General features: G+C 41.0%; 1 protein-coding gene across 2 annotated transcripts; it reads right to left on the bottom strand.

Moving 5' to 3' along the window:
* Positions 1-1,037: 1,037 nt before the first annotated feature.
* On the bottom strand, positions 1,038-24,338 carry LOC133058855 (RE1-silencing transcription factor-like). Of its 2 annotated transcripts, none has more exons than XM_061145879.1 (4): positions 24,091-24,338; positions 14,659-15,562; positions 10,449-10,532; positions 1,038-6,746 (listed from the first exon to the last, which is right to left on the bottom strand). In XM_061145879.1, exons 2-4 carry the CDS (start codon positions 15,551-15,553, stop codon positions 4,645-4,647), a joined length of 3,081 nt encoding a protein of 1,026 aa, XP_061001862.1. In that variant the 5' UTR covers positions 15,554-15,562; positions 24,091-24,338; the 3' UTR covers positions 1,038-4,644. The 2 variants fall into 2 exon arrangements, with proteins under 2 accessions (XP_061001862.1, XP_061001861.1); XM_061145878.1 differs by lacking the exon at positions 24,091-24,338 and adding an exon at positions 23,087-23,335.
* Positions 24,339-25,553: the final 1,215 nt, after the last annotated feature.

Below are 25,553 nucleotides of genomic sequence, written 5' to 3' on the forward strand. Positions count from 1 at the left end.
GGAATAGCAAGGGATTGGAAAAACACACTTGTGGTAACACACTTAAAGGTAACAAACAAGTCACACATCAATAACATTTAAATATCCTTTCCTGACTCATGAACTTTTAGGTCACTTACTCTATCAAGACAAAATGCAATCCAGTTGTTCTGATGTTTCTCCAATTTGTTCTCCCTTTTCTCTCAAGTCCACAGAAATACCTAAATCTTCAACGCTGTTTTTCAACATACAGCACAATCACTTCCAGTAACAAAGGAAGCTGGAGAAGGCAATGGCAACCCACTCCAGTACTCTTGCCTGAGAAATCCCATGGACGGAAGAGCCTGGTAGGCTACAGTCCACGGGGTCGCAAAGAGTTGGACATGACTGAGCGACTTAACTTTCACTTTTCACTTTAATGCACTGGAAAAGGAAATGGCAGCCCACTCCAGTGTTCTTGCCTGGAGAATCCCAGGGACGGTAGCCTGGTGGGCTGCCTTCTATGGGGTCACACAGAGTCAGACACGACTGACATGACTTAGCAGCAGCAACAAAGGAAGCAGAACCTTATAACTTGGCTTATCACTTTCCCAAGGACTTCATTTCCTTCTCAGGCTTCCATCAGAGTAAAACTAGTCACATCAGCGCCCCAGCACTCAGTGAAGTCAGTGTAACTCCTCTTATTTTCCATTCAATGCACCTTTTTCCAATAAGTGAATATTTACTGAGTAGGCTTGCTACTGAGAACAGACATGTAGACTACGACTGTTAAGGGAACTGTGATTGGGAAGTATATAATTTCCTATAAATTGTCTTCAGGTTGTTTCTCTCCTACCTACTACACATCCACTTCCCAGAAAGCAGATTATAGGAAGAGAGGCTTTGGACTTCTACCCACAGACTGGTTATCCCCAAACAAAGATTCTCACCACCTTCCTATTTACCCTAGGTTATCAGAGTGAAAATGTTTTGAGAATTATTAAAATACTTCTAGTTCCAGTCAAATAAATTTGGGTTCCTTAACACTTGATGTACCACAAATAAACAAAGGCATAAAATGCTTTTTAAAACTTTATTTCAACATTACTATGCTTACAGAAATACACTTATATATGGGTTAATAGAATGCAATTTAACTTATCCTACACAATTGGGACCAAAAACCTGGTACATGGTTTGCTTCAAAAAACAATAAAAGGGATTTGCAATCTGGCTTTTCATCTATTAAAAATGTATATAAAAGATTCTCCATCAAATGCTGTTAAAGCAAACAGCAGGAACCTTGAGAAATAAACCTTTGGTTTGTCTCTGAAAAACACCATGTATTGCACTGTAAAAGTTTATACACTGGTACAACAAAACATTGTTGTAATGTTTCAATGCCAGTTCACAAAGTTCAATAACTAATGGTGTTGACAAGGGTAGGGAGAGCCTATGTATACATGTGAAAGTATAAAAAAGCTATCTGATCTAGTTAATATTACATGCAGATCCCAAATCTATTCAAAGATTCAGATAATTTCTTAACTCTGAATTAACACTAGCAGTCCAGTTCATCAGCTGAAGTCAACAAGGCAACTCTGCACAGTAGCTGTTTTTCTGATTTGTGCAAAAAAGAAAACGAAGTTTCTTCCCCAGCTTTTTAGTCCAGAACTACAGCAAAGTATTTCTCCCATTTCAACATTCTTGGGGTGAGAGGCAATGAGGTTACTTAGGCTTAAATCTGAATTAGCACTCAGATGCAAGAGTCCCCAAAGTTAAAGACCACGTGACTTTAGAAGTGACTCTAAAAAATAAAATGGCCTTTCTTGGAAGACTAGAGCAAAACATCTGGCAATAGCTAAAAGAAGCCTAATCAAAAAAAAAAAGAATAGCTCTTTATGAATTACACATCAATTAAAAAAAAAAAAAAAAAAAAAAGCCTCAATGAAGCAGCTCTGAAAAGAGGAAAAAAAATAACTTAAAATATCCTGAAAAGCAACGTGAACATAGGTTCAGAAGACAGTTAAGAGATATATTTTACAAAGCTACCTAGGATTAGGCTTATAAAGGTATTCTAAGTATTTCAACCTTTAATACTAAACATCAGTTTACAACATGTTTACTTTTTATTCCTTTATCAAAAGGGAAAAGTCTAGCTTCAATCCTATCCAGTGGAAGGGAAAGCGAGAAAAAAAAGATTCAAAGCAAATAGCACATTTTTCAAATGGAAGAACTAGACCAGAAGTTCATATTACTAATCTATTTTTCAATGAAACAATTTTTGTAATCAAACGATTTTTAATAAGAACAAATACATGGCACTAAGGTTCAGAACCTAATATAGGCCTGACAAACAAGTCCTTGTTTTCTGGAGGAAAGGCCTCAAGCCCATTCAATTTCCAGTAACAATGTTTTCACAAATCACTTTAATGAGGGGTTTTAATTTCTTTCATATTTTTCGTTTTGGCATTCTAGTCTTAAAATCTAGATAAGAAAATAAGTCCAATTCCCCAGAAGTCATTTTTTTTTCTTTTGAGGTATCAAAAGAATCCAAACTGATTCCTAATCTCCAATTTGTACTTAATATGAATATTTTTGTTATGTACTGAAAAAGGTAACGTTTTAATATAAAATGTACTAATGAACATTAAATCTAGTTGTTGGAAAGGTTTAACTAGCTTTATAATTTAAGTTTTAAAACATAAATATCTGCAGCTTGATCTGTTTGACAATGATTGTCGGAGCCGAGAATTCACCTAGAATTCAACATCATTTACAAATCCCTATTATGTACAGAAAACACACATCAATAATACACAACTTACTCATGTCTTGAGAAAATTTTCTGCTTCTTTAAATCTTTGGCCTCCCAGTCAATTCCAAGTTCAAATGTCCTTTACCTTAAACGTCCACTCTCAGAATAACTAGTTTTCCACACACAGTTTAATACTTCTTCCTAATTTTTCATGTTGCATTGCCAAACCCTGAAACCTGCCTCAGAGATCAATCAGATAAAAGAAAACAAACAATATATAAAGTGATTACTTCAGAATAGAACCTGGGAGGATAAGAATCAAGGTTCCTTACCGGAATCATACTTTATTTTACAAGGAAAAACAAAAACCTATGTTAGATTCTTTCATATTCTTTGGTGACTGGCCAAAGAACCTACCAAGCTTGGAGCACATACTCTTTTCCATACAAAGTGGTCCCGTAGGAACACCAAAATAGTTATTCATTTGAGGCCTCACCTGTAGCAAAAGACTGTCCCGGTAACAGCCAGGACACCCACTAGTTGGTGGAGATCCCTGAGAAAGTGTGATTTTGAATCTGGACTGAACTTCCGTTTCGCCAGCCCTCCTCACCATGCTCACAGGAGGAGCAGCTGGTCTACCAGCACTCACACTACCTTCCTCATCCTGGGTTTTCTGTGTAACTGCTATGGCTTTGGAGTCTCACAACTGATACTGTGTGTAACTGGAAGGAGTCATTATGCCTCCTAGTTCCAGATTTGCAGTTTCCAAATAAAAATTACAGCTCTTAATTCAGCGGAGCAGACATATAAACAAACACCAACCATCCAGGAAAAGAGGTTTCCTATAAGATACAACTTAATACCACACATTGAGGAAGTAGATGTACTAAGATGAGCCAAAAAATTTACTTATGGTTGGTATTTGATATAAAAATCCATTCAACATAGATCTAGTGGTGTATTTACTGCAAAGTTCAAACTGAAAGGTGTGAGCTCACTACATCAATTTAAAATAAATAAATGAAATACAGATTCTGGCATAGATGTTAAAATCAAAATCAATGGACTAAACCTGCATCTTTCATTTGCTCACAAATTTTCACAGACTACTATTCTTCAGAAAAGACAACTGCGGCAAGGAAAAAGAAAACTGCCCCTTTTGCAAACAATACTAAAAAGCATCCCTCCAGAGAGATCAAAATAAACATGCATATATAAAGTATTACAACGCAAATGCTATTTCTAGAAAAAATTTAACTGCATAGGTTAAAAAAAAAAACAATGTGCAACATCTTAAGGCATTAAAGCACCAAAAAAAAAAAAAAAAACCCACCAAAATCATTGTTTTTATGACAATTAACACATACACAAATAAACATACATACTGATCAAAATTCAGGAACGTAAATACCTGGATTGATAGAACATCCATTGTTGGGAGAATTTCTCTTCAAATTCAATGTCTCTCTTCTTATCGCTAGAACAATTTAAAGTGCTAACTTTATATAAAGCAGGCAAATTCTTCAAGTAATTTGCTATTTAAGTAAGCCAATTTTTATAGGGCTATAAACAAAGAATAAACTAAAATGAAATAGGAAGACAGACATGAGGAAAAAACTGGTAAGTTATAGCTGAACAAATTGACAGAATGCTCTAATACCACCTTGGCCTCCTTAGTTAAATTAAATGAAAACAGATTAAAAAAAAAAAAAAGCTTAGAGATTTAGATGTCTGCGACAGAAACTCCCTTGGATTTACTAAAATGTGTACATGAGTAGGTACACGGAGTCCTAAGAAAAAAAGAGTGCCACTTAAAAATCAAGATTGGACAGTAATTAATTTTAAAAAAAGGCTGTCTACTACTGCAAATGAATATAAAATGTCAGAGACCTTATCCACTAAGAACTGAAACCTTGACCAGAGTGTCATTACTCCTGCCCTTGAGCTGCTTTTTCAAGGAAATATACATTGACCAGATGGCGATTGAGGTGTTTGCTGTAATCTTTTTCCTTTCGAAAAGAACGATCACAGAAGATACAAACGAAACCTCCCTCGGCCACTCTGGCAGCCAAGGCCTCCTTTCCATCTTTCCCACTGGCCTCCTGTGGGACTGGCCGAGCCCCGTTCAATCCAGAATCGTCACTGTCCTCTGACGTGTTGTCACTCAGGTCGCTTCCATCGTGACTGTGGATGCCTTCGTCTTCATCCATTTCCTGAGACTCACCCACTGCCACGGTGAGAGGTGGGGACGCCACAGCCGCCGTGGACACCGCTTCATGTTTTTCCAGCGGCAGAGCAGGAAGTGGTGGTGAAACTGGTTCTTCAACTGTCGCGGCTCTGCTGGGGAAATTCGCTGCTTTCCTCTCGTCAGTGTCCACCTCCATTTCACAGAGCACAGCTTCGGCCTGATGTTTATCCTCTGAAGTTTCCCCCTCTGGCATATTCAAGTTTTGTTCAGAGGATGAAGTGTTGGCAGATGCCTTGATAACAGCAGCAAGACCAGCTCGACTCTCATCTGCCTCTTCTGCTCCCGCTTTTTGAGGAGGGGCTTCTTTCTTCCCTTCGCCTGCAGGGAACAAATGCTGGCCTTGCGATTCCTCCCCGCTTGAGTTTTCCTTTGGCAGGGCTGGTGACGGTGGGGAGAGATCCTGGGCACAGGCACTTTCCTTCAGACGCTGCGCGTCTTTAACAGGCACTAAGCCGACCTCAATGAGGACCTGCTCCTTCCGCGCCCTTTCACTCAGCATGCTGGACTTCTCCTTTCCATGATCTCTGCGAGGAGACCTTCTGGGGATCGGCTCCGTGGGAGGCGGCGGCTCTGTCTGAACAGGCCCCGTCTGAACCACCTCCATCTCAGCGTCCCCCACAGGAGGAGGAGGGGAAGGGGGAGGAGGAGGCTCTGTCTGAAGAGACCCCACCTGAGCAGGCTCTGGGGGAGGACGGGGAAGGGGAGGAGGAGGAAGGGGAGGAGGGGGCTCCATCTGAACAGGGGTGGCCTGAACAGGCTCCAGGGGAGGCGGCGGCTCCATCTGAACAGGGGTGGCCTGAACAGGCTCCAGGGGAGGAGGCGGCTCCAGGGGAGGAGGCGGCTCCATCTGAACAGGCCCCTTCTGGACAACCTCGACCTCAACGCCCCCCACAGGAGGGGGAGGGGAAGGGGGAGGAGGGGGGGGCGGCTCCGTCTGAACACACCCCACCTGAGCAGACTCCATCTGAGTGGGCCTCCTCTGAGCAGGCTGGCTGCTCTTCTTACATGGTTTACTTCTCACGGTTTTCCTCTTGTTTTTCATGCAAATGTTTTGCTTTTTATTCTCCTCTACTTTGCTGTCACCCTTTGGCACTGCCTGACTATTTTTGGATTTGCTTTCTGCCTTCTTTTTCTTTTTTGTCACAGGTTCCTCATCATTAACAGGCTCTTGTAAGGAATGGGCTTCAGCTTCCACCTTCCTTTTGCTTTTCTTGCTTCTGCAGCTCTTTTCTGAATTGTTTCCTGGGGACACATCCACTTCTTTCGCTTCCATGGCCGATTTGCGAGTTCTGGTGGTCACCTGGCTTGAGGCATTACTACAAGGCCGTTTCTCTTTTGAAACGTTCTCTTTCTTCTCCCCTTTTACAGACCTCTCATTTTTCTTCCCAGTCACATCCCCCTTTACTTTTGCCTGCTCTGTTTCTGGTTTCTCACTGGTGATTTTGTTATCAGGCAAGTCAGCCTCTCGCTTCTTGGTTTTCTTTAGTTTCACCTTTGAGACATCCATGGTTTTATTAGGACACGTAGGATGCTTAGATTTGAAATGATACTGCAGATTACACTTCTTGGAAGCTGCATAGTCACACACAGGGCAGTTGAACTGCCGTGGATTCACATGCAGCTCCACGTGCTTTTTGAAGTTACTTCTGTCTGCTGTTTTATAGTCACAGTGCGGGCAGTTTAGAGGTTTGGGCCCGTTGTGAACCTGTCTTGCGTGGCGGGTTACTTCATGCTGATTAGAGGCCACATAGCTGCACTGGTCACACTTAAATGGCTTCTCACCTGAAGGCAGACAAGACATGTTACAGAAGGCACACGTTAAGAAATGAATTCAAGATTTATTCAAATATGCTCATCAAGAAGTGGAGATATATATATATATATATATATATATATAAAAATAAAACAAAACCACCAAAACTATTTCATGAAGACTTTATCATGCAACTTATATTTACCATATTTATTTGTATATCTTTTGTATTTATTTGTATATCTTTCCTCTATCCCTTGACTTCTGATTCTCATTCTAAACAAAGGAATAATTATCTTAATCATCTTCTAAAAAGTTCATCAAGTTAGTGCTCTCAAACACTCTTAAAGAACACAGATTCATCAAGAAATATACAATTACTGAAAAAGTGACTTAGGCTCTTGACGCTAATTCTTGGGCAAAGGCACTCAAAAAGGTAACATAATTATAACGTTTTTATGTAGTTAAAACAAATTATAAAGGAGCAGAACATAAAATTCCCATACATTTAAGATAAACCTTGAGACTTCAAAAAAAATACTTCATACTCTAGGCCATACTCCCAAACCTTTATGTGAAAGCTTTAAAACAATGTTTTGACCCTTCATCCATCGTAGCAGAGTTGAATCAGATTTCACTCAGCAAATTTTTCCACTGCCAAAGCTGCTATTCTACAGCAAAGTATAACAAGTCAAAAATCCTTTCTAGATTTTCTCCCACTTTCTTCTAATGAATGAGCAAAGAAACCAGGGGCATACAAATAGATATGGCATATAAAATAAGCACAAGTTATAATCACAGGCACATACAAGACCAGAAGCCCTCCCACCCCCAAATTAAAGGCATGAGATTTAACTCATTCTACCTGAATACATACCCATCTAGATCACACTCTAGCAAATATTACCAAACGGTATCCATACCCCACTGGTCCAATGGAATGCATAGCAGAAAAATGGAAATTGACATTTATGAAAATTCATCTCTCAACATTCTCAAATTCACATAAAATCTTATTAAATTTTTTCGTAAAGCAAAACTACTCAGACATTAAGTAAAACCACAGATAGTAAGCTTTACATGATTAGCAGATATCTGATTACAGCATAGTTGACCACAAAAACAAAAACTTATCCAAGTGTGTCAAACTATAAGCTCTTTTCCACATTAGTCCACTAACAGATTCACGAAGAGAGGTTTCTAACAATATGCTAAATTACTCTCCACTTGGTGCTATCTTGTCCTTCCCACTGAATGACTTCAATGGAGACAAACATCTACTTAATATATATAGAGACAGAATGGGGGAAACAAGATATGTGACATAACGGTTAAGAACTTGTTCCACAGTAAGAATACCAGCAGGGATCAAGTATGGGCTCTGCAACTTACTGTGAGGTCTTGAGCAAGGTACTGAAAACTCTCTAAGGCTCAATTTCCTCATCTGTAAACTATTCTTACGTGCTGTAAGCTATAGTGTAGAACAGATGGCCAGTCAATACATATTACCTGTAATTTATGACTTCTGGAATGAACTGGTATACTATAGAATAGGTAAACACAAAGGAAGATTTCAGGTGCTTATCCTGCCTTACTATATAAACCTTACCTTTGAGTAAACAAAGAGCTGATGAATGGAGTCAATCTCGTTAGGGAAATATTTGTGCTCTTAAAAGAAGTATAAAGAAAATGTCACCACTTTATAAGCCCTAATGAATGAGAGCATTTTCATAGCCAGCATCAAGCAAGATGCAAGCATTCACCTGTGAAATGATCAAGGAATGGAGTTCCTAGTACTCTGTTTAAATAAAACTCCAATGGCGTCATTTACTTGCTTCATTCACCCCACCCTATTTTTGCTTTATTGCCATTAAATCTGTTACACTGGAAGACCAATTCATCAAGTTGATTAGTTTATTAATACCTAGCTGAATGAAGATTCTTTTGCCCTGTACCAACAGTTTCAATTTAATTTCCTTTTCCAGTTCTAGTAAAACTTTTTACCTGTTTTTTATCTTTGTAAATGTGCCAGGTGTCTGTTTTATTCTTCCCAAACTAATTTATAAATGTAAGGCAAATTCAAAAAGGGAGTTTTATAAGCTTATACACATTCTTATTAAGTAGAGCCCAGATAGAATAACGAAGGAACTGGGGTGTACTACTCAGCAATAAACACAACATTCTGATAACGCAGCATGGAATTACTCTCGAAAACATTTTACAGAAGGATGTTAAATCTTTAACAGAAATCGGAGTATCACTTGACGGAAGAATGTGGGAGTACTGACTAGGAAGAATAAGGAGGGAACTTTTCTAAGGGTAGTAGAAATATTTCATATCTACACCAAAATGGCAGTCAAACAAGAGAAAGCATACATAAAATCACTGACCTATATGCCTAATACATGTGCATTTTCATGTAGGTAAATTAAACCTTAATAAAATATGTTTAAAAAGTTATTCTAGGGCTTCCCTGATGGTCCAGGGGTTAAGAATCTGTCTTGCAACACACAAGGGACACCAGTTTGATACCCAGTCTGGGAGGATCCCACATGCCACAGAGCTACTCAGCTCACGTGCCGCAACAAAAAGTAGCCCCTGCTCGCTGCAACTAGAGAAAGCACATGTGCAGCAGCAAAGACCCACCACAGCCAAAAAACGTAAATAAATAAAATGCATCAATAAATCTTCAAAAAAATTATTCTAAAATCCACAAAAAGACTCTCAAACCATAATATGTTTCAAATGACCCAGCTATTAAACATGATGCCTTTCAGGGAATTCACTGGTGGCCCAGTGGTTAGGACTACATGCTTCCACTGCAGTGGGCACAGGTTTGATCCCTGGTTGGAGAACTAAGATCCTGAAAGCCACTTGGCCAAGAGGGAAAAAAAAAAAAAAAAAAAAAAAACACAGTGCCTCCATAATAATCACCAAGTACTCAATGGAGGGAAAATAGTTTTTGCTGAAAAAATTACTTTTCCATCTTAAAAATAAGTAGTCCGTAACAGAATTCAGTAAGATGTTAATTCCCTTTAACAAACATTCACTGTGCTCATAATTGGAAAATATTCAAAATTAATTCCTGTGCTAGCAGGATGGAAGAACTATCCAGTATGATACCTACGAAAATATTACAAAGGGACATGCAAATTGGACGCATTCCCTCCAGTTCTAAATATTTCATTCAAGATGAAATGGTAACATAACTACTGAGAATTAGAAGAGGAAGAGTTGTGGATCATATCAGGACCTCCCAAGCGTCAGTGTGGCAAAGATGAAATAAATTATCCACTCAAGACCACCTACACAAATACTGACTTTTTAACTTCGCAATCTTCATACATTCATAATGGGGGCCAATTCTGGATGGTGATCATGATCATTTCAGTTCTAGAGCGGACAATTCTCCCAGGGGTTATAGTCCTATATTTTATTTATTGTAAGTGAATAAATTAGGAACATGGATTATCCATCACTCTTTAAAGTTTGGCTTTTGTAAATCAATCTTCAGAAGCCTTAACAATTCTCAAGAGAACAAAACCAAATGTCAGGAACTAAGCAACTAACAAGGAATCCCTGGAACCCAGCAACCACATACTGAAATTATATGCAAAAAATATATAAATATCCAAATTACATCAAAAATAAATCATAAGTAATGACCCAGTTCCATTCTTTATAATGGTAGTTTACTAAAAATGATAGAAAAGTTCCCATTTCTTACCAACCTGAATGAGTACGCATATGCCTGGTTAAATGGGTCTTCTGAGAACTTGAGTAAGGACAAAGTTCACATTTATATGGACGTTCACCTACAAAAATACAGTGATTAATGTTCAAATGATAAAATAAGGCAATAACAATTCTCACTAACAATACATACATTATTTAATACTGAGTTTTGGGGGGTTTTTTTGGCTGCTCACTCAGCATGTGAGACCTTAGTTCCCAGACCAAGGATCGAACTCATGCCCACCAGGGAAGTCCCAGTTATACTCATAAAGCCACAGGGACTGACAGCAACTGGAGATAAGAGAACTAAAGAATATAAGTCTCAAAGGCAGAAATTGTGTTTTTTGGACATGGGTTGTAGACCACAAAATATACTAAAAAAACACTGTGACATTTGTCTATTTTTTGGCCACAAGATAACAATCAGGACCTCAGGCAAGCTTCCTCATCTATAAAAGTAACAGCACCTCAACTTTCTAGAATTGTGAGAATTTAAATTAAGATAATACATGGATAGCCTTCAGCCCTGTGCCTGACAAATAGAGCCCTCAATAAATATGTTATTATTCTGTCTATATCATGCATTACAGCAACAGACGTATCTAATAACAAGGGACAAGGAGGGACTTTCCTGGCAGTCAACTGGTTAAGACTCCATACTTCCACTGCAGGGCGCACAGGTTCAATCCCTGGTAGGAGAACTAAAGATCCCACATGTCATGTGGCTTGGCCAAAAACAAAACACAAACAAAAAACCCATGGAACAAGGAAAGGAAAAGACAAAGTGAAAAAAAGAAAGAAAGAATGTGGTGATAACTGTGAAATGTGTTCCTAGTAGCTATCCAGCTATTATTAGCTGGTACCTATAGATTAGACATAAATAGTTCATGGCAACAGGACGCCTACTTTAGCCTGGAAGAATTCTGGTAACTTAAAAAATGTTGAAATGTATTTCTGTAAAAAGATACATAATTGACAACAAGCACATGAAAAGATGCACAGTATCATTAGCCACAACAGAAATGTAAATCAAAACCACAGTGAGATGATTTCACACCCACCAGGATGGCTATAATCAAAATAACAGATGTTAACATTTATTTGTTAGGTTGTGGACAATTTAGAACCCTAATACAGTGCTGGTGGGACTGTAAAATAGTGCAGCCACTTTGGAAAACACCTTGTCAGTCCCTCAAATGATTAAACATAATTACCATATGGCTAAGCAATTCCACTCCTAGGTGTATATTTACCTAAGAAAAATAAAAACATATGTCTACACAAAACCTTGCATAAGAATGGCAATAGCAGCATTACTCACAATAGCCAAAAAGTGGAAATAATCCAAAAATCCTTTAACTAATAGAAAAACAAAATGTTGCTTACCCATTTGAGAGTAGTATTTGGCAACAAAAGGAAAACAAGTACTGTACTTTTGATGTGGATGAACTTGAAAACATAAGTGAAAGAAGGTAGCCACTGAGGGCCACATATTATCTGATTCCATTGATATGAAGTGTTCAGAACAGTTCAATTCACAGTGAATTGTATGGTATATCAACTGTGTATCAGTCAAACTGTTACCAAAAAAAGCTAAGAAAAATTTAATACCCTAAAGATTAACATGAAGGATCAACTACAGATACTTTACTTTTAAATTCTTCATAACAAAATAGATTGCATCTATCTGTGCAACTCACCAAAATAGGCATAAATACTCTAAAAGCACTAGTAATTTTTCACTCGCACATATAAGCAAAAATGTCATCTTTCAAAATAGAATTTGTGAACTGGTTAGATAGCAAAACCACAAAATGAAAAATCTTTCTACTGAAGACTCAAATGAAAATCCTCAGCCCCCTACCATGATACTACCTATAAAAAAAGATACAGAACTTTGAATCTTAGCTGTATGTGACCCTGGGTACAATACTTTAGGCTTTCAATAGACACTTAACTGTTTTTCTTAGCGTATTTTTCTGACGATTAGCAGAGAGTAGAAGAAAGACCTAACCCTGAGCACTCAATAAAGAAACATACCAGACTTGGTAAGTGAACCTGAAAAGCTGGCTCCCTAAGTGAGAGATAAGAAATGATGGATTCCTGCTGATGATCATTTATCTCTGCTCTTCTGCGCTAGATGAATTAATTTTTCCATAAATACAATTTTTAGAACCATGCATTTAATACCACTGATACTCTCAGATTTTAAATAATTAAAATAATAACCTTCTATTTGTGTACCACCAAATTGCCTAGAAAATTTTTTTTAAAAAAACCATAAATAAGGTAATACAACAGTAAGGGAGCTTTTAAAAAGTATTAAGGCCCAAAAAAAAAAAAAAAAGTATTAAGATCAAATAAGTTTAACACTAAATGTGAAATGAGATATGTACAACCAGAGTTAGCTGTGTAAGTCATAACCTTAATTGTGGAAATATCAACTTTAAGTTAATATAGAAAAAATATTAATGATGAAATATATAAAAACAGCCATTAAAATTAGTTGCCTAGATTGTAATTAAATGAAAATAAACCACCATAAGAAAAAAAGAAGAAATGGCAAAAAGTAGAGATCCTATGTTTTATTTTTTTTTAAAGTATACATAAGAAATTGGAAATACGTACCAAACTGAAATTTTTCCAGTTCTCTCCATTCTCCTTAACTCTGAAAATCTCTTAAATCAACTAATTTAAATTTATTGTTCAAACATTTTTAGATTTTGGGGAAAATCTTTTAAATTGTTCAATGACTCAACAATTTTGAAAGTATCAAAAATATAACTGACACCACAAAAAAATTTAGTAAGATAAAGAAAGACACTGGTATTATTTTTTATGGTGACTTGCATGGTGGTTATTAAGTATATATATTTGTAAAAATTCATCACAGTCAATAATACCTCAATTTTTAAAAATTCATAAATGTGTACACGAAAAAGTCATGTACTACGCTGTATATCACACTTATTACCTAAAAGCTCTACAGATTATGGCCAATTCTATGATAAATCAGGCCCCAAAGTTTTCACAAGACTGTTAAAGGAACATGAAGTACTTATGGCTGAAGTGTATATGGTATCTGGGGTTTGTTTTATGATACTGCAGGTGAGGTTAGTTTAGTCTAACTTTAGTCTAACAGTTTGTTTAATTCAAACTCTTTAAGTGATTAATGGTGTAGGATTCTGTCCGGTAACTCTCATTTCCTATGCCATGTAATTTTGAAACTTTTTTACTTTTGAGATAAAATGGTTGCAAAGCCTAGAGACAATCACAGATTATAACAAATTCCAAAGAGATTTCAAATTCTTTTATATAACTAGATTTTAAGCTTTAAATTACACAGAAGCCATTAAAATTATTATTTTGCCTTTAAAAATAAATAAATAAATTACACAGAAGCCATCTGTTGGAGTTTAGAAATCTTGCTACACATGTCTTTCTTGTAAGGGAATTTCATCTGCAAGTCTCCTTGTTTATGTCTACCACTTCAACATCAATTCCTCTCCTCACGAGGACTCCCCACAGGGTTCAGTGCTGCAGGGTGACAACTACTGCAAATGGGATCTGATGCAAACAGCATGCCATAGCCCTTCTCACTGCTAATGGGAGGAGCAGAGTACTAGGTTACTCTATCCATCTTCTTCAGACCAGTAATCGGTCCTCAAAGGTACCAATTCTCACCAGGAAACTGTAATGCAACTATCAATATTATAAACATTGCTTTCAAAAAATAAGACCCCTTAAGTACAAAGATTTGAAAGTCAATTTAAAAATGAATAAATAAGGGGTATTGGGGAAAATGAGGAGCAACCACTGAGAGGTGTTTCCTTTTGGGGTGAAGATGTCCTAAAATTGACTGTGGTACTGGCTGCACAATTCTGCAAACATACTAAAGCCAATGCATTCTAACATTAAATGGATGAACTGCGTGGAAGTGGAGTACATCTCATAAAGCTGTTATTTTAAAACATGAATTGTCAAATGTGATAAAATGTTAATAACTAATAACTGTTGGGGATAGGTGATGGGTACCTGTGGGTACCCATCTTTACTCTTTACTTTTGAGATATAATTTACTTCTGAGATGAGATTTACACATCTTTAATTCTCTTTACTTTGAGATGTTTGAAATTTTTCACATTTTTAAGACTGTTCCATTTTGGGGGGTACAGTACACTTCATAAATGAGAAAGGTCCTCTTACCTGTGTGAGTTCGAACATGCTGAACATAATTGTTTTTTCTGTCTGAAAAATAGTTGCATTTCCCACATGTGTAAACCTTCCTTGGAAAGTGGTTTCTCAGGTGCTTCCTCCAGTGATACTCGCTCACTGTGGTGTACGTGCATATGATGCACTTGTAGACGCGCTCATTGTCCCCGGCTCGGGTGTGATGTTTCAGGTGAGCAGTGTAGTGATCATAGCGATTGGTGTTGTAGCCACAGCGGTCACAGCGGATGGGGCCCTTGGAGAAATCGCCCTCTTCCCCAGGAGAAGAGCCGGATTCCCTGGCTTTTGCTTGCTTCTCTGCACTTTCTTCCACAAAAAATTTCTTGGCGCTATGAACTCGGATGTGATGCACAAACTGCTCTTCAGATTCGGCCTCGTACTGGCACGGTTTACAGCGGAAGGGTTTGGTCTTCAAGGTCTTGCACTTGTCCTCTGCTGCGGGCGTCTCCTGAGGAAGGTCTTTGTTGGAGCTGTACGTTTCTGAGGCAGCTGACGCCTCGAACACAGGCCGTGGCTGGACAACGCTGAGTTCCAAACTTTCCAGGTCCATCTTCTCCAGCCCACTGGGTTCGCCTTTCACCTCAGGAGACTCCTCAAGTCCTTCTCCGTCACTATCTGAGAAGTTGCTATCCCCAACAGGCATCAATTCTGCCATCTGTCTTTCTTCGCCAACCACATAATCACAGCAGCCGCCATTTACTTCCCCAGTTAAGGCCACGTTTGCCAACATGATGAGCTGAGGCGCAGCCAGTTCAGCTCGAGAGAGATCGGGCAAGTCGTACATGTCATTTGGCAAGGCCATGCCCATGGGGCCACTGCCGGTGAACAGCCCTCCTCCTCCGGAAGACTGCCCCATCACCTGGGTGGCCATGTCTGTGCTCTGCATCCAAACAAAACAAAACACACGGAAGCACCAGTTTAAGCACAACGTTCACCGGTCTACAACAAAACATCACTGTAGTTCTTTGTAACTTAAAAAAATACATTTCCCCATGTAATCTTTAAACTCAATCAGCTTCATTAACTACTCAAAGTCAGCCTTTAAAATCATTTTCTAAGTCCAAACTCTCTTTACTGCAGTCATCAAAAAATTTTCTGTAACCCCCATAAGAAATTCTATCAAGTGTTTGACACAACTCATCTATCAACTAAGTCTACCAACAGCGTGCCTTCCCTCAAGGACTTTTACCTTTTCTGTTGGAAAAATGTAAGTAGCCTTCATTTTTAGTGCTAATTTTTTTTTTTTTTAGTGCTAACTAAAATTAAATTGACCTTTGTACAAACGGGTTAGAGGCACCAACCCCCAGTGTGGTTAAAAATCGCATCTTTTTGGCTCCACAAAAACTAAGAGTACCAATAGCCTACTGTTGACCAGAAGCCTTAAGGGTAAGTCAGTAAACATATATTTGGCATGTTACATGCATTTATATAATAGATACATGAAAAAGTTGTCAAGAAAATCATAAGGATTACATTTCCAGTACTGTGTTTATAAATACAGTAAGTTTACAACCCCTGTGTACCAGATGAATTACACCTGTCATACATTTACCAATACTGTGATACAAAATACTGCAGATATTATACGCATTACTAACACTAGTCAACAAAAGAGAAAAGATATTGTGAAAAAGAAATTCATACTCATTTACAGTTATAACAAAGCACTGATAAGGTTGAAGCAACGATATGACTGCTTTACTGAAATCTATTGCAATCGATAGGACAGCTTCCCAGTAGCCAAGCCTATATGCAAATAAATGAGTCATAAAATTTTTATGGCATATAGTGTAAGGCATTTTCATAACATAGTATTAGAAATAGTTTTTTTTTTAACTGCATATATGTATGATGGGCTGATATGCTGTTTCTCAAACAGCATATGGTAATATAATTTTTTTTTTTCAATTTATTTTTCTACAAAGACCTACAAGACCTTCTAGAACTAACACCCAAAAAAGATGTCCTTTTCATTATAGGGGACTGGAATACAAAAGTTAGAAGTCAAGAGATACCTGGAGTAACAGGCAAATTTGGCCTTGGAATACAGAACGAAGCAGGTCAAAGACTAACAGAGTTTTGCCAAGAGACGCACTGGTCATAGCAAACACCCTCTTCCAACAACACAAGACTCTACACATGGACATCACCACATGGCCAACACCGAAATCAGACTGATTATACTCTTTGCAGCCAAAGATGGAGAAGTTCTATACAGTCGGCAAAAACAAGACCGAGAGCTGACTGTGGCTTAGATCATGAACTCCTTATTCCCAAATTCAGACTTAAATTGAAGAAAGTAGGGAAAACCATTAGATCATTCAGGTATGACCTAAATCAAATCCCTTATGATTATACAGTGGAAGTGAGAAATAGATTCAAAAGATTAGATCTGAAACACACAGAGTGCCTGAAGAACTATGGACAGAGGTTCCAGCATTGTACCGGAAGCATCGCCAAGAAAAGGAAATGCAAAAAGGCCTCTGAGGAGGCCTTACAAATAGTTGAGGAAAGAAAAGATGCCAAAGGTAAAGGGGAAAAAGAAACATATCCATTTGAATGCAGTATTCCAAAGAATAGCAAGGAGAGATAAAAAAGCCTTCTTTGGTGATCAATGCAAAGAAATAAAGGAAAACAATAGAATGGGAGGCTCTAGAGATCTCTTCAAGAAAATTATATACCAAGGGAACATTTCAAGCAAAGATAGGCACAATAAAGGATAGAAATGGTGTGGACCTAACAGAAGCAGAAGATATTAAGAAGAGGTGGCAAGAATACACAGAAGAACTATACAAAAAAGATCTTCATGACCCAGATAATAACGATGATGTGATCACTCACCTAGAGTGAATCCTGGAGTGCAAAGTCAAGGAGGCCTTAAGAAGCATCACTGCCAACAAAGCTAGTGGAGGTGATGGAATTCCAGTTGAGCTATTTCAAATCCTGAAAGATGATGCTGTGAAAGTGCTGCACTCAATATGCCAGCAAATTTGGAAAACTCAGCAGTGGCCACAGGACTGGAAAAGGTCAGTTTCCATTTCAATCCCAAAGAAAGGCAATGCCAAAGAATGCTCAAACTACCGCACACTTGCACTCCTCTCATACACTAGCAAAGTAATGCTCAAAATTCTAGAAGCCAGGCTTCAACAGTCCATGAACCGCAAACTTCCAGATGTTCAAGCTGGATTTAGAAAAGGCTGAGGAACCAGAGATCAAATTGCCAACAGCCGCTGGATCATGGAAAAAGCAAGAAAGTTCCAGAAAAACATCTACTTCTGCTTTATTGACTATGCCACAGCCTTTGACTGTGTGAATCACAACAAATTGTGGAAAATTCTTAAAGAGATGGGAATACCAGACCACATTACCTGCCTCCTGAAAAATCTGTATGCAGGTCAGGAAACAACAGTTACAACTGGACATGGAACAAGAGACTGGTTCCAAATAGGAAAAGGAGCACATCAAGGCTGTATAATGTCACCCTGCTTATTTAACTTATATGCAGAGTACATCATGAGAAATGCCAGGCTGGATGAAGCACAAGCTGGACTCAAGATCGCCAAAAGAAATATCAATAACCTCAGATATGCAGATGACACCACCCTTATGGCAGAAAGTGAAGAAGAACTAAAGAGCCTCTTGATGAAAGTGAAAGAGGAGAGTGAAAAAGTTGGCTTAAAGCTCAACATTCAGAAAACTAAAATCATGGCATCTGGTCCCATCACTTCATGGCAAATAGATGGGGAAACAGTGGAAACACTGGCAGACTTTATTTTTTTGGGCTCCAAAATCACTGCAGATGGTGATTGCAGCCATGAAATTAAAAGACGCTTACTCCTTGGAAGAAAAACTATGACCAACCTAGACAGCATATTAAAAAGCAGAAACATTACTTTGCCAACAAAGGTCCCTCTAGTCAACACTATGGTTTTTCCAGTAGTCATGTATGAATGTGAGAGTTGGACTTATTATAAAGAAAGCTAAGCACTGAAGAATTGATGCTTTTGAACAGTGGTGTTGGAGAAGACTCTTGTGAGTCCCCTGGACTGCAAGGAGATCTAACCAGTCAATCCTAAAGGAAATCAGTCCTGAGTATTCATTGGAAAGACTGAAGCTGAAACTCCAACCTTTGGCCACCTGATGTGAAGAACTGACTCATTGGAAAAGACCCTGATGTTGGGAAAGATTGAAAGCAGTAGAAGGGGACGACAGAGGATGACACGGTTGGATGGCATCACGGATTCTATGGACACGGGTTTGAGTAAACTATGGGAGTTGGTGATGGACAGGGAAGCCTGGCATGCTACAGTCCATGGGGTCACAAAGAGTTGGACACAACTGAGCGACTGAACTGGACTGAAAATTTATCTTTGGCTGTACTGAGTCTTCGTTGCAGCGTGTTGGCTTTCTCTAGTTTTGATGAGCAGAGGCTGCTCTGTAGTTGCAATGACTTCTCTTGTTGCAGTGCTGGGGCTCTAGAGCCCAGGCTTTAGTAGTTGCAGCCCAGAGGCTAAATTGCTGCTCAGCGTGTGGGCAGGATCCTCCCAGACCAGGGACTGAACGTATATCCCCTGCTATGGCAATTGATTCTTAACAACTGGACCACCAAGGAAGTTCCAGGTAATGTAATTATTTAAAAGAAAATTATACAACAGGAGAAAAACTAATACATTATAAATTTCATATTAAATATCACTTTAAACCTTTCTCAAGTCTTGCACACAATGAATACTTAGGTAACAATGGTGATGACACAATGTCTTCCAGCTCTTGGTGTACAATTACTAGATTTTCACAAGACACTCATATGCATAAACGACAGAGAAGTTTATTAACTGAACAGCATGACTGTTTAACATTCATTAAGCAGAGAAGTGGATCATCATCAAGGTCTTCATCCTCTGGTCTTCTGTTGAGGATGGGGGGCGGGGGAGGAAGGGTTGCTCTGTCTGAGTCAGGAGCGGCAGTGAGAAGGGGCAGAGAAGTGGAAGGGAAGGCAGAAGGTGGTGCAGAGAGAGAAGAGGTGGAGGAAGTGGGAAGAGGCGTAACTTGAGAGAAATGTATCTTAATTTCTGTCCAAATTTTCCTTTTCTACTTCTCTAATAATGTCTCTATTTGGTACTAATCCTTCAACCACGGGCTTTAGTTTTAGTGTCTACAAGTGTCATACAAAGGGCCAAGTTGTAAAAGAAGTCAAAAGTAGTCTTCAATAAAAGGAACCTTGCTGCCAGACTGTCTAATGGCAATTTGTTTTCTGGCACTGCTATCTTCCATGTCTTTTTCCTTATGGTCTTGCACTGGTTCAAAAGGACTCATCTCCAAATTAACTTCCATTAATTTCTCTGTTATGCTATCTATTAACTCTTGAATATTCCCAAAATATGTATCTTGAAGCCTTTCATCCACCCCACCCCCAACCTTTTTCCAATAGCCACTATCTCTTTCATGACTTCCTTGATTGGCTGCCGTAAATCCTGTGAGTTCATGCACGACACAGTCTCTTCTAGCAGAAACTTGTATTAGGCTTGATGGCCTTCATAGTTTTTTCTATCACAATGATAACATCTTCAACAGTATGATCCTTCTAGACTTTCATGATGTTCTATCGGGGGTGTCTTCCACAGCACTGACAATCCTTTCTACAGAGTACCATGTGTAATGAGACTTCAAGGTCCTTATGATACCTTAATATACTTTATTCAAAGACACTGTGTTTGGGAACCACTTTGACAGGCTTCCCAGGTGGTGCTAGTGGTAAAGAACTTGCCTGCCAATGTGGATGTAAGAGACCTGGGTTCAATCCCTGGGTCGGAAAGATCCCCTGGAGGAGGAAATGGCAACCCAGTCCAGTATTTTACTTGGAGAATCCCATGGACAGAAGAGCCTGACCGACTGCAGTCCATAGGGTTGCAAAGAGTGGGATACAACTGAAGCAACTTAGCACACACGTATGAATACCACTTTGACACCTTCAATGTTGAACTCATGGGGTTAAGGTGGCCAGGGTCACTGTCCAATACCAAAGAACCTTAAAATGCAGTCCCCTTACTGCAAAGTACTTCATAATCAGGGATAAAGCATCAACGGAACCAATTTAGATAAGTATTCTCATTGCCCTGGCCTTCTTGTTATACAACCAAAAGAATAGTAACTGGTGTTTATCTTTAAGGATAGTGGGCTTATGAAGTTCCCTGGTGGCCTAATGGTTAGGGTTCTGGGCTTTCACTGCAGTGGCCCAGGTTCAGTCCCTGGTGGGGGAACTGAGATCGTGCAAGCCAAAAAAAAGAAAGGAAGACAAAGAATGAAAGAAAAACAATTCCATTAAAAAAAAAAAGTGGGCTTGGCAGCTTTATAGGTAAGAACAGTCCTGATCAAAAACTCAATTTGCACAAAACAAGTTAGTCTTCAACCAGCCTCAAATCCAAATTAATGCTCACTTCTCTTCTTTAGTAATGAATGACTTTTTTGGAAACTTTTTCCAGACTAAGGCATATTACTCTGTATTAAAAACCTGTTTAGGCAGACAGCCTTTCTCTTCAATAATTTTGTTAATAGCATCTGGGAACTCAAAGCTGGTTCTGCTATCTTGATATTTTTTTCAGCCAAAACTCTTTCTAAAATTACCAAACCATTCTCTGCCAGCATTAAATTCTCCAGATTTAGAAACTTCATTTTCCTTTTGCTTTAAATTGTCATACAATGACTTCACTTCATTTTCTCTTTTTTTTTAAGGTTACATCACGTGGCTTGGTGGCTTGTTGTATCTTAGTTCCCCAACCAGGGATTAAACCTGAACCCTCAAGCGTGAAAGCATGGTGTCCCAACCACTGGACAACCAGGGAATTCCCAAAAAGGTATTTTTAATATCAGACAAAAGGCATTTTACAAAAAGTGTAAGGCTTTCGTGTCTGCTGGAAAAAATGCAGAGATAGTGTCCAAATTTCCTTTTCTTTTTTTTGCAATAACCCTTACACTAGATTCACTGATCTTAAAGTGGTGGGTAATGGAAACTGCAGAACTTGATATGGTCAATATCAAGCAATTTAACTCTTTCTTCTAACGTCATGACTTTACTGCCTGGGAGGATTTCCAGCATCACCAGTGGCACTTTATATGGGTCCTGTGCAGTCATTCAAGGTTTCTGGTATCCCACTAAACACAATGAAACACACTCAGGAAATGGGAGAGGTGGCTTTTTTTCTGCAAGCACAACTTACTGGAGAGAACTGCTCACCCGGATATGATTAGACTTACAAGACGTTTTAAGTGGATACCTCCAACAACTGAGGCTCACCAAAATAGCAACAAGAGGTAGCTATGAAATGATTACAGACCTACAGTATGGACCACAGTTAATATGCAGTTATGGGTGAATGACTGATCTTTACATTTGTTTACATCTCTCTGGACAGGAATGGTGCCATGGTGGTCTGTAATTTTTGATAACTTTTATTAGATTTGTATACGTTTTATGGTAGTAAATGATAAAATACACTATTATCTATGTATACTTTATGCGTTCATGATGTACCTTTCTCTAACTTTTCCATATTTCTAGGTTATGTGTGTCATCTGTAGACTTCTGCAAAATGTTGCAGATCTACGAGAAATTTTCGAATATATTTCTCGAAAAAAAATCCACATATAAGTGAACCCACGCAGTTCAAATTCCTGTTGTTCAAGAGTCCAATGTACTTTGAAAAAGTACATAATACCACTAAAGTACTACTTAAGTTTCTTTTCTTGATGATCTGTTTAAAAGTAAACAAAAATTAAAGATCTTTTTTCCTGTGAAAAGGGAAGTTTAGTGTATTCAAAATATACACAAATGAAAACACAAGAGCTTTCAAACACCCATAACTGAATAACTCATCTTCAAATCAGCAACTTTTTTGCCTCGTGTTTGATCTGACTCAACTGCCTAGAGGAGCCATAACGAAATCACTTTGAAAAAACGTTGGGCTTTTTTAATAAAGTGTCTTAACCTCATTACTTTCCAGCCTAAAAAGTGTTAATTCTCAAATTAGACGTTCTTTTGCGAATTAGAAAAAGCAAAGTGGCAAGGGCTAAAAAACTTTTACACCCAAAATACAAACAGTAATCAGTTTCACCCAAGTGCATAAATACAAACTCGTTGAGTCATAGGTACCAACGAAAAGTCGGAATCAAATGCCATCACACAAAGCAAGGCTGTCCGAGGCCTTAACGAAACAGCCCAGGCGACTCGGAATTCCTAATTCTCCCCCAACCCTAACTACCGTCCCCACATTACCCAGGAAGGCCGTCCGCGCACAGCCCGAAAGCCCAACGTGCCGCTCGGATCCTACGTGCTGCCTTCAGCGCCGCCTCGGCCGCGGCATTCCTAACTGAAATAGGCATTCGGCCATTTTCTCAAAATACGTACCAAACACAAAGCAGCTCTTCGCAAACTCCGGCGCCCTCGCCTCGGCCCGCTCGCTGCACCACCGACGCACCAAGTCGTCCTGAAGCGTCTGCTGGGCTCCCCACCACGGAAGACGCCAGGCGGGCAAACTCGGGGCGCCGCTGGGCCAGACCGAGTCTTCCCAGTCCAGGCTGCCCCCTCCCGGCCCGCGCGCCCCAGCCCGGGAAGAGTGAGCGAAGTTGCCGCGTCGTCGTCGTCCGGCTCCTCGCCCGCCCAGGGCTCGCCCTCCGCAGGGGGCCGGGAGCCTCCGCGGGCGCCCTCCCGAGGCGCCGGGCCCCGAGCGCCAGAGGGGGCCCCCTGCGCCCCGGAAGTCTCAGGCTCACTCCCCCACGGCGCCCCGCGGGACGCGCGCCCCGGACCCGCCGACTGCGGCGGCCAGACGACCCCGCACGCAGGGCCTCGGCGACCCGGCGGCCCGAGCGCAGAAATCGCTGTCCAGCCCCATTGGCGGAACCGCCCGGGTCCCGGGCTGACTCAACCCGCCCGGCCGCACTCAACGGCGCCTTCCGGCCAAAGGGAGAGGCCGCGGAGGGAGGAGGACGCGAGGGCCGCCGGCAGGCGAGGGGCTGCGGCGGGACCCGGAGCAGGAGGAGCACGAGAGGAAGTTTCAGGACTAGGGCCCCAAGCAGCTCCGCTCCTGGCCGCGGGACAAGACATCCCCGCCGCCTGCGCCCGCGCGGACGCGGCGGCCCGGCCTCCACTGGGGAGGGGGTCCCGGCGCCGCGCCGCTCCCCACCGACGCCCCCGGCCCAGCCCCCCGGCGGCGACGATGTAACCCGATCCCGCCCGGCCGCCCGCCCCCGCCCGACGCGGCGCTCGCCGCCGCCCGAGCCACAGTATCTGCAAATCAGCCCTGGACAGCGCCTCGCTCCGCGTCCTTCCGCGCCCTCCCCTTCCCGCGGCCACGGCCGCCCGGCCGGCCCGCCGCCCCCACCCGACCGTGTCTCAGACCGCGCCGCGCTTACCGGCCTTCCTGGGCGAGGAGGGGCGACGACCCGCGTCGCCGCTCCTTCACGGACTACTTTTCTTTGTTGCAGGAGTTTCGGGGGAGGGGAGGGAGGCGCTGGAAAAGTTGGCCGCTGGGCCCGTCGAGGCCCTCAAAGACCCAGTGGGGCTGCAGGGAGTGTTCAGGCCGCGGGCTCGCGCCCTGCGCTCCGGGCCGCCGCCGCCAGCCACAGCGGGCTCTGGGGCCCCAGGCCTCGGCGGCGCTTGCTCTGCTCCTGCGCCCTGAGCTCGCGGGAGCCGCACATTCCAGCACAGGAGGCTGCGCCGCGCACCCGACCCGCGCCGCCGCCGCCACTCCCGGGACACGCCCCCTCAGCGCCCGCGCGCGCCCGCCGGGCACGCCCCCTCCGCCGGCCCGAAGCGGAGCCGCCTGGCGCGCCCCGCCCCTGGGCGAAGGAGTCTGCTGGGGGCTCGGGCTTCGGATGGGGGAGCGCCCAGACGTAGCAGCACCTAATTCCCCCAGTGTCTCGAACTCGGGCTCTGAGGTCAGAAAAGAAGCCAGCCCCGCTTCCTTTGTTGATTTCCTTCATAAACCAACAACAGAAAAGTTATCCCCCAGCCCTGGAATGCATGCAAGAAACTAGCGCTCTTAAAAGCAGCGCTCTTAATAGGCTTTGTCACCTCCCTTTCAAGTCTAAAATGCTTGAAAAATACTTTTCAGAATCTCTTCTAATCTCGACCCATAGCCACCCTTAACTAATTAACCTTCGTTTTGAGTGTACATTAAAAAAAAAAAAAAAAAGCTTTCCAAATTTTAAGCTATAAGCCAGGGGAAAAAAAAAAAACGCAGTAAGTTGTGAAAACAAAGTATTTCAGGAAGGAAGTGGATTCAAAATTGTGAGACTGAGGACAGAGAGGACAAGTCCCTCGACGTGGAAGATATCAAGTCATTGAGGAGCCTTCAAAGCACCGTTTCAGTGTAGCAGTTACCCTCTGGTTACAGAGGGTAAAGCGGGAGGTGAGGACTTGGAGGCTGCTTCCTGAGCAAGTTTTGGAGAGTAACCTGCGTCCATGTTTATAAAGTGGAGTAACCAAGCCTGCTACTTGGCACACAGTAATAGGCTAGAAAGAGGGAAGGAGGGAGAGAGAGGGAAAAAAAGTTTCTTTTTGCCCCAGAAATGCCTAAGTATTGTAATTCACAGCTATCCTCAGAAATTTAATGACTCTCTTAAACTCCTTAGGATGGCATTCAAGGCCCTGACTACCCAGATCAAGATAAGTTGGACTATCACTAACATTACAAAAGAGGTAGCAGCAAGTGCTTTGGGGGTTTAGAGGAGGAAGCTGGTTTCTAATAGGATCTAGAAACAGTCACAGTAGATGATTATCGAATCTGGTCTTGAGGATTGGGAAGATTTCAACAGGTGGAAAATAGGGGAAGGAACATTATACACAGTAAAAACAGCAAGCTCAAAAAACACCT

The sequence above is a fragment of the Dama dama genome, chromosome 6, assembly GCF_033118175.1.
Source record: "Dama dama isolate Ldn47 chromosome 6, ASM3311817v1, whole genome shotgun sequence".
Taxonomy (NCBI): Eukaryota; Metazoa; Chordata; class Mammalia; order Artiodactyla; family Cervidae; genus Dama; species Dama dama.

Coding starts and splice junctions, on each gene's coding strand:
- LOC133058855 (XM_061145879.1), bottom strand. CDS start 15,553: ATGGCCACCCAGGTGATGGGGCAGTCTTCCGGAGGAGGAGGGCTGTTC. Junction 10,533..14,658: donor GCATGTTCGAACTCACACAG/GTAAGAGGACCT, acceptor GTATTTTTGTAG/GTGAACGTCCATATAAATGT. Junction 6,747..10,448: donor GCATATGCGTACTCATTCAG/GTTGGTAAGAAA, acceptor GTCTGCCTTCAG/GTGAGAAGCCATTTAAGTGT.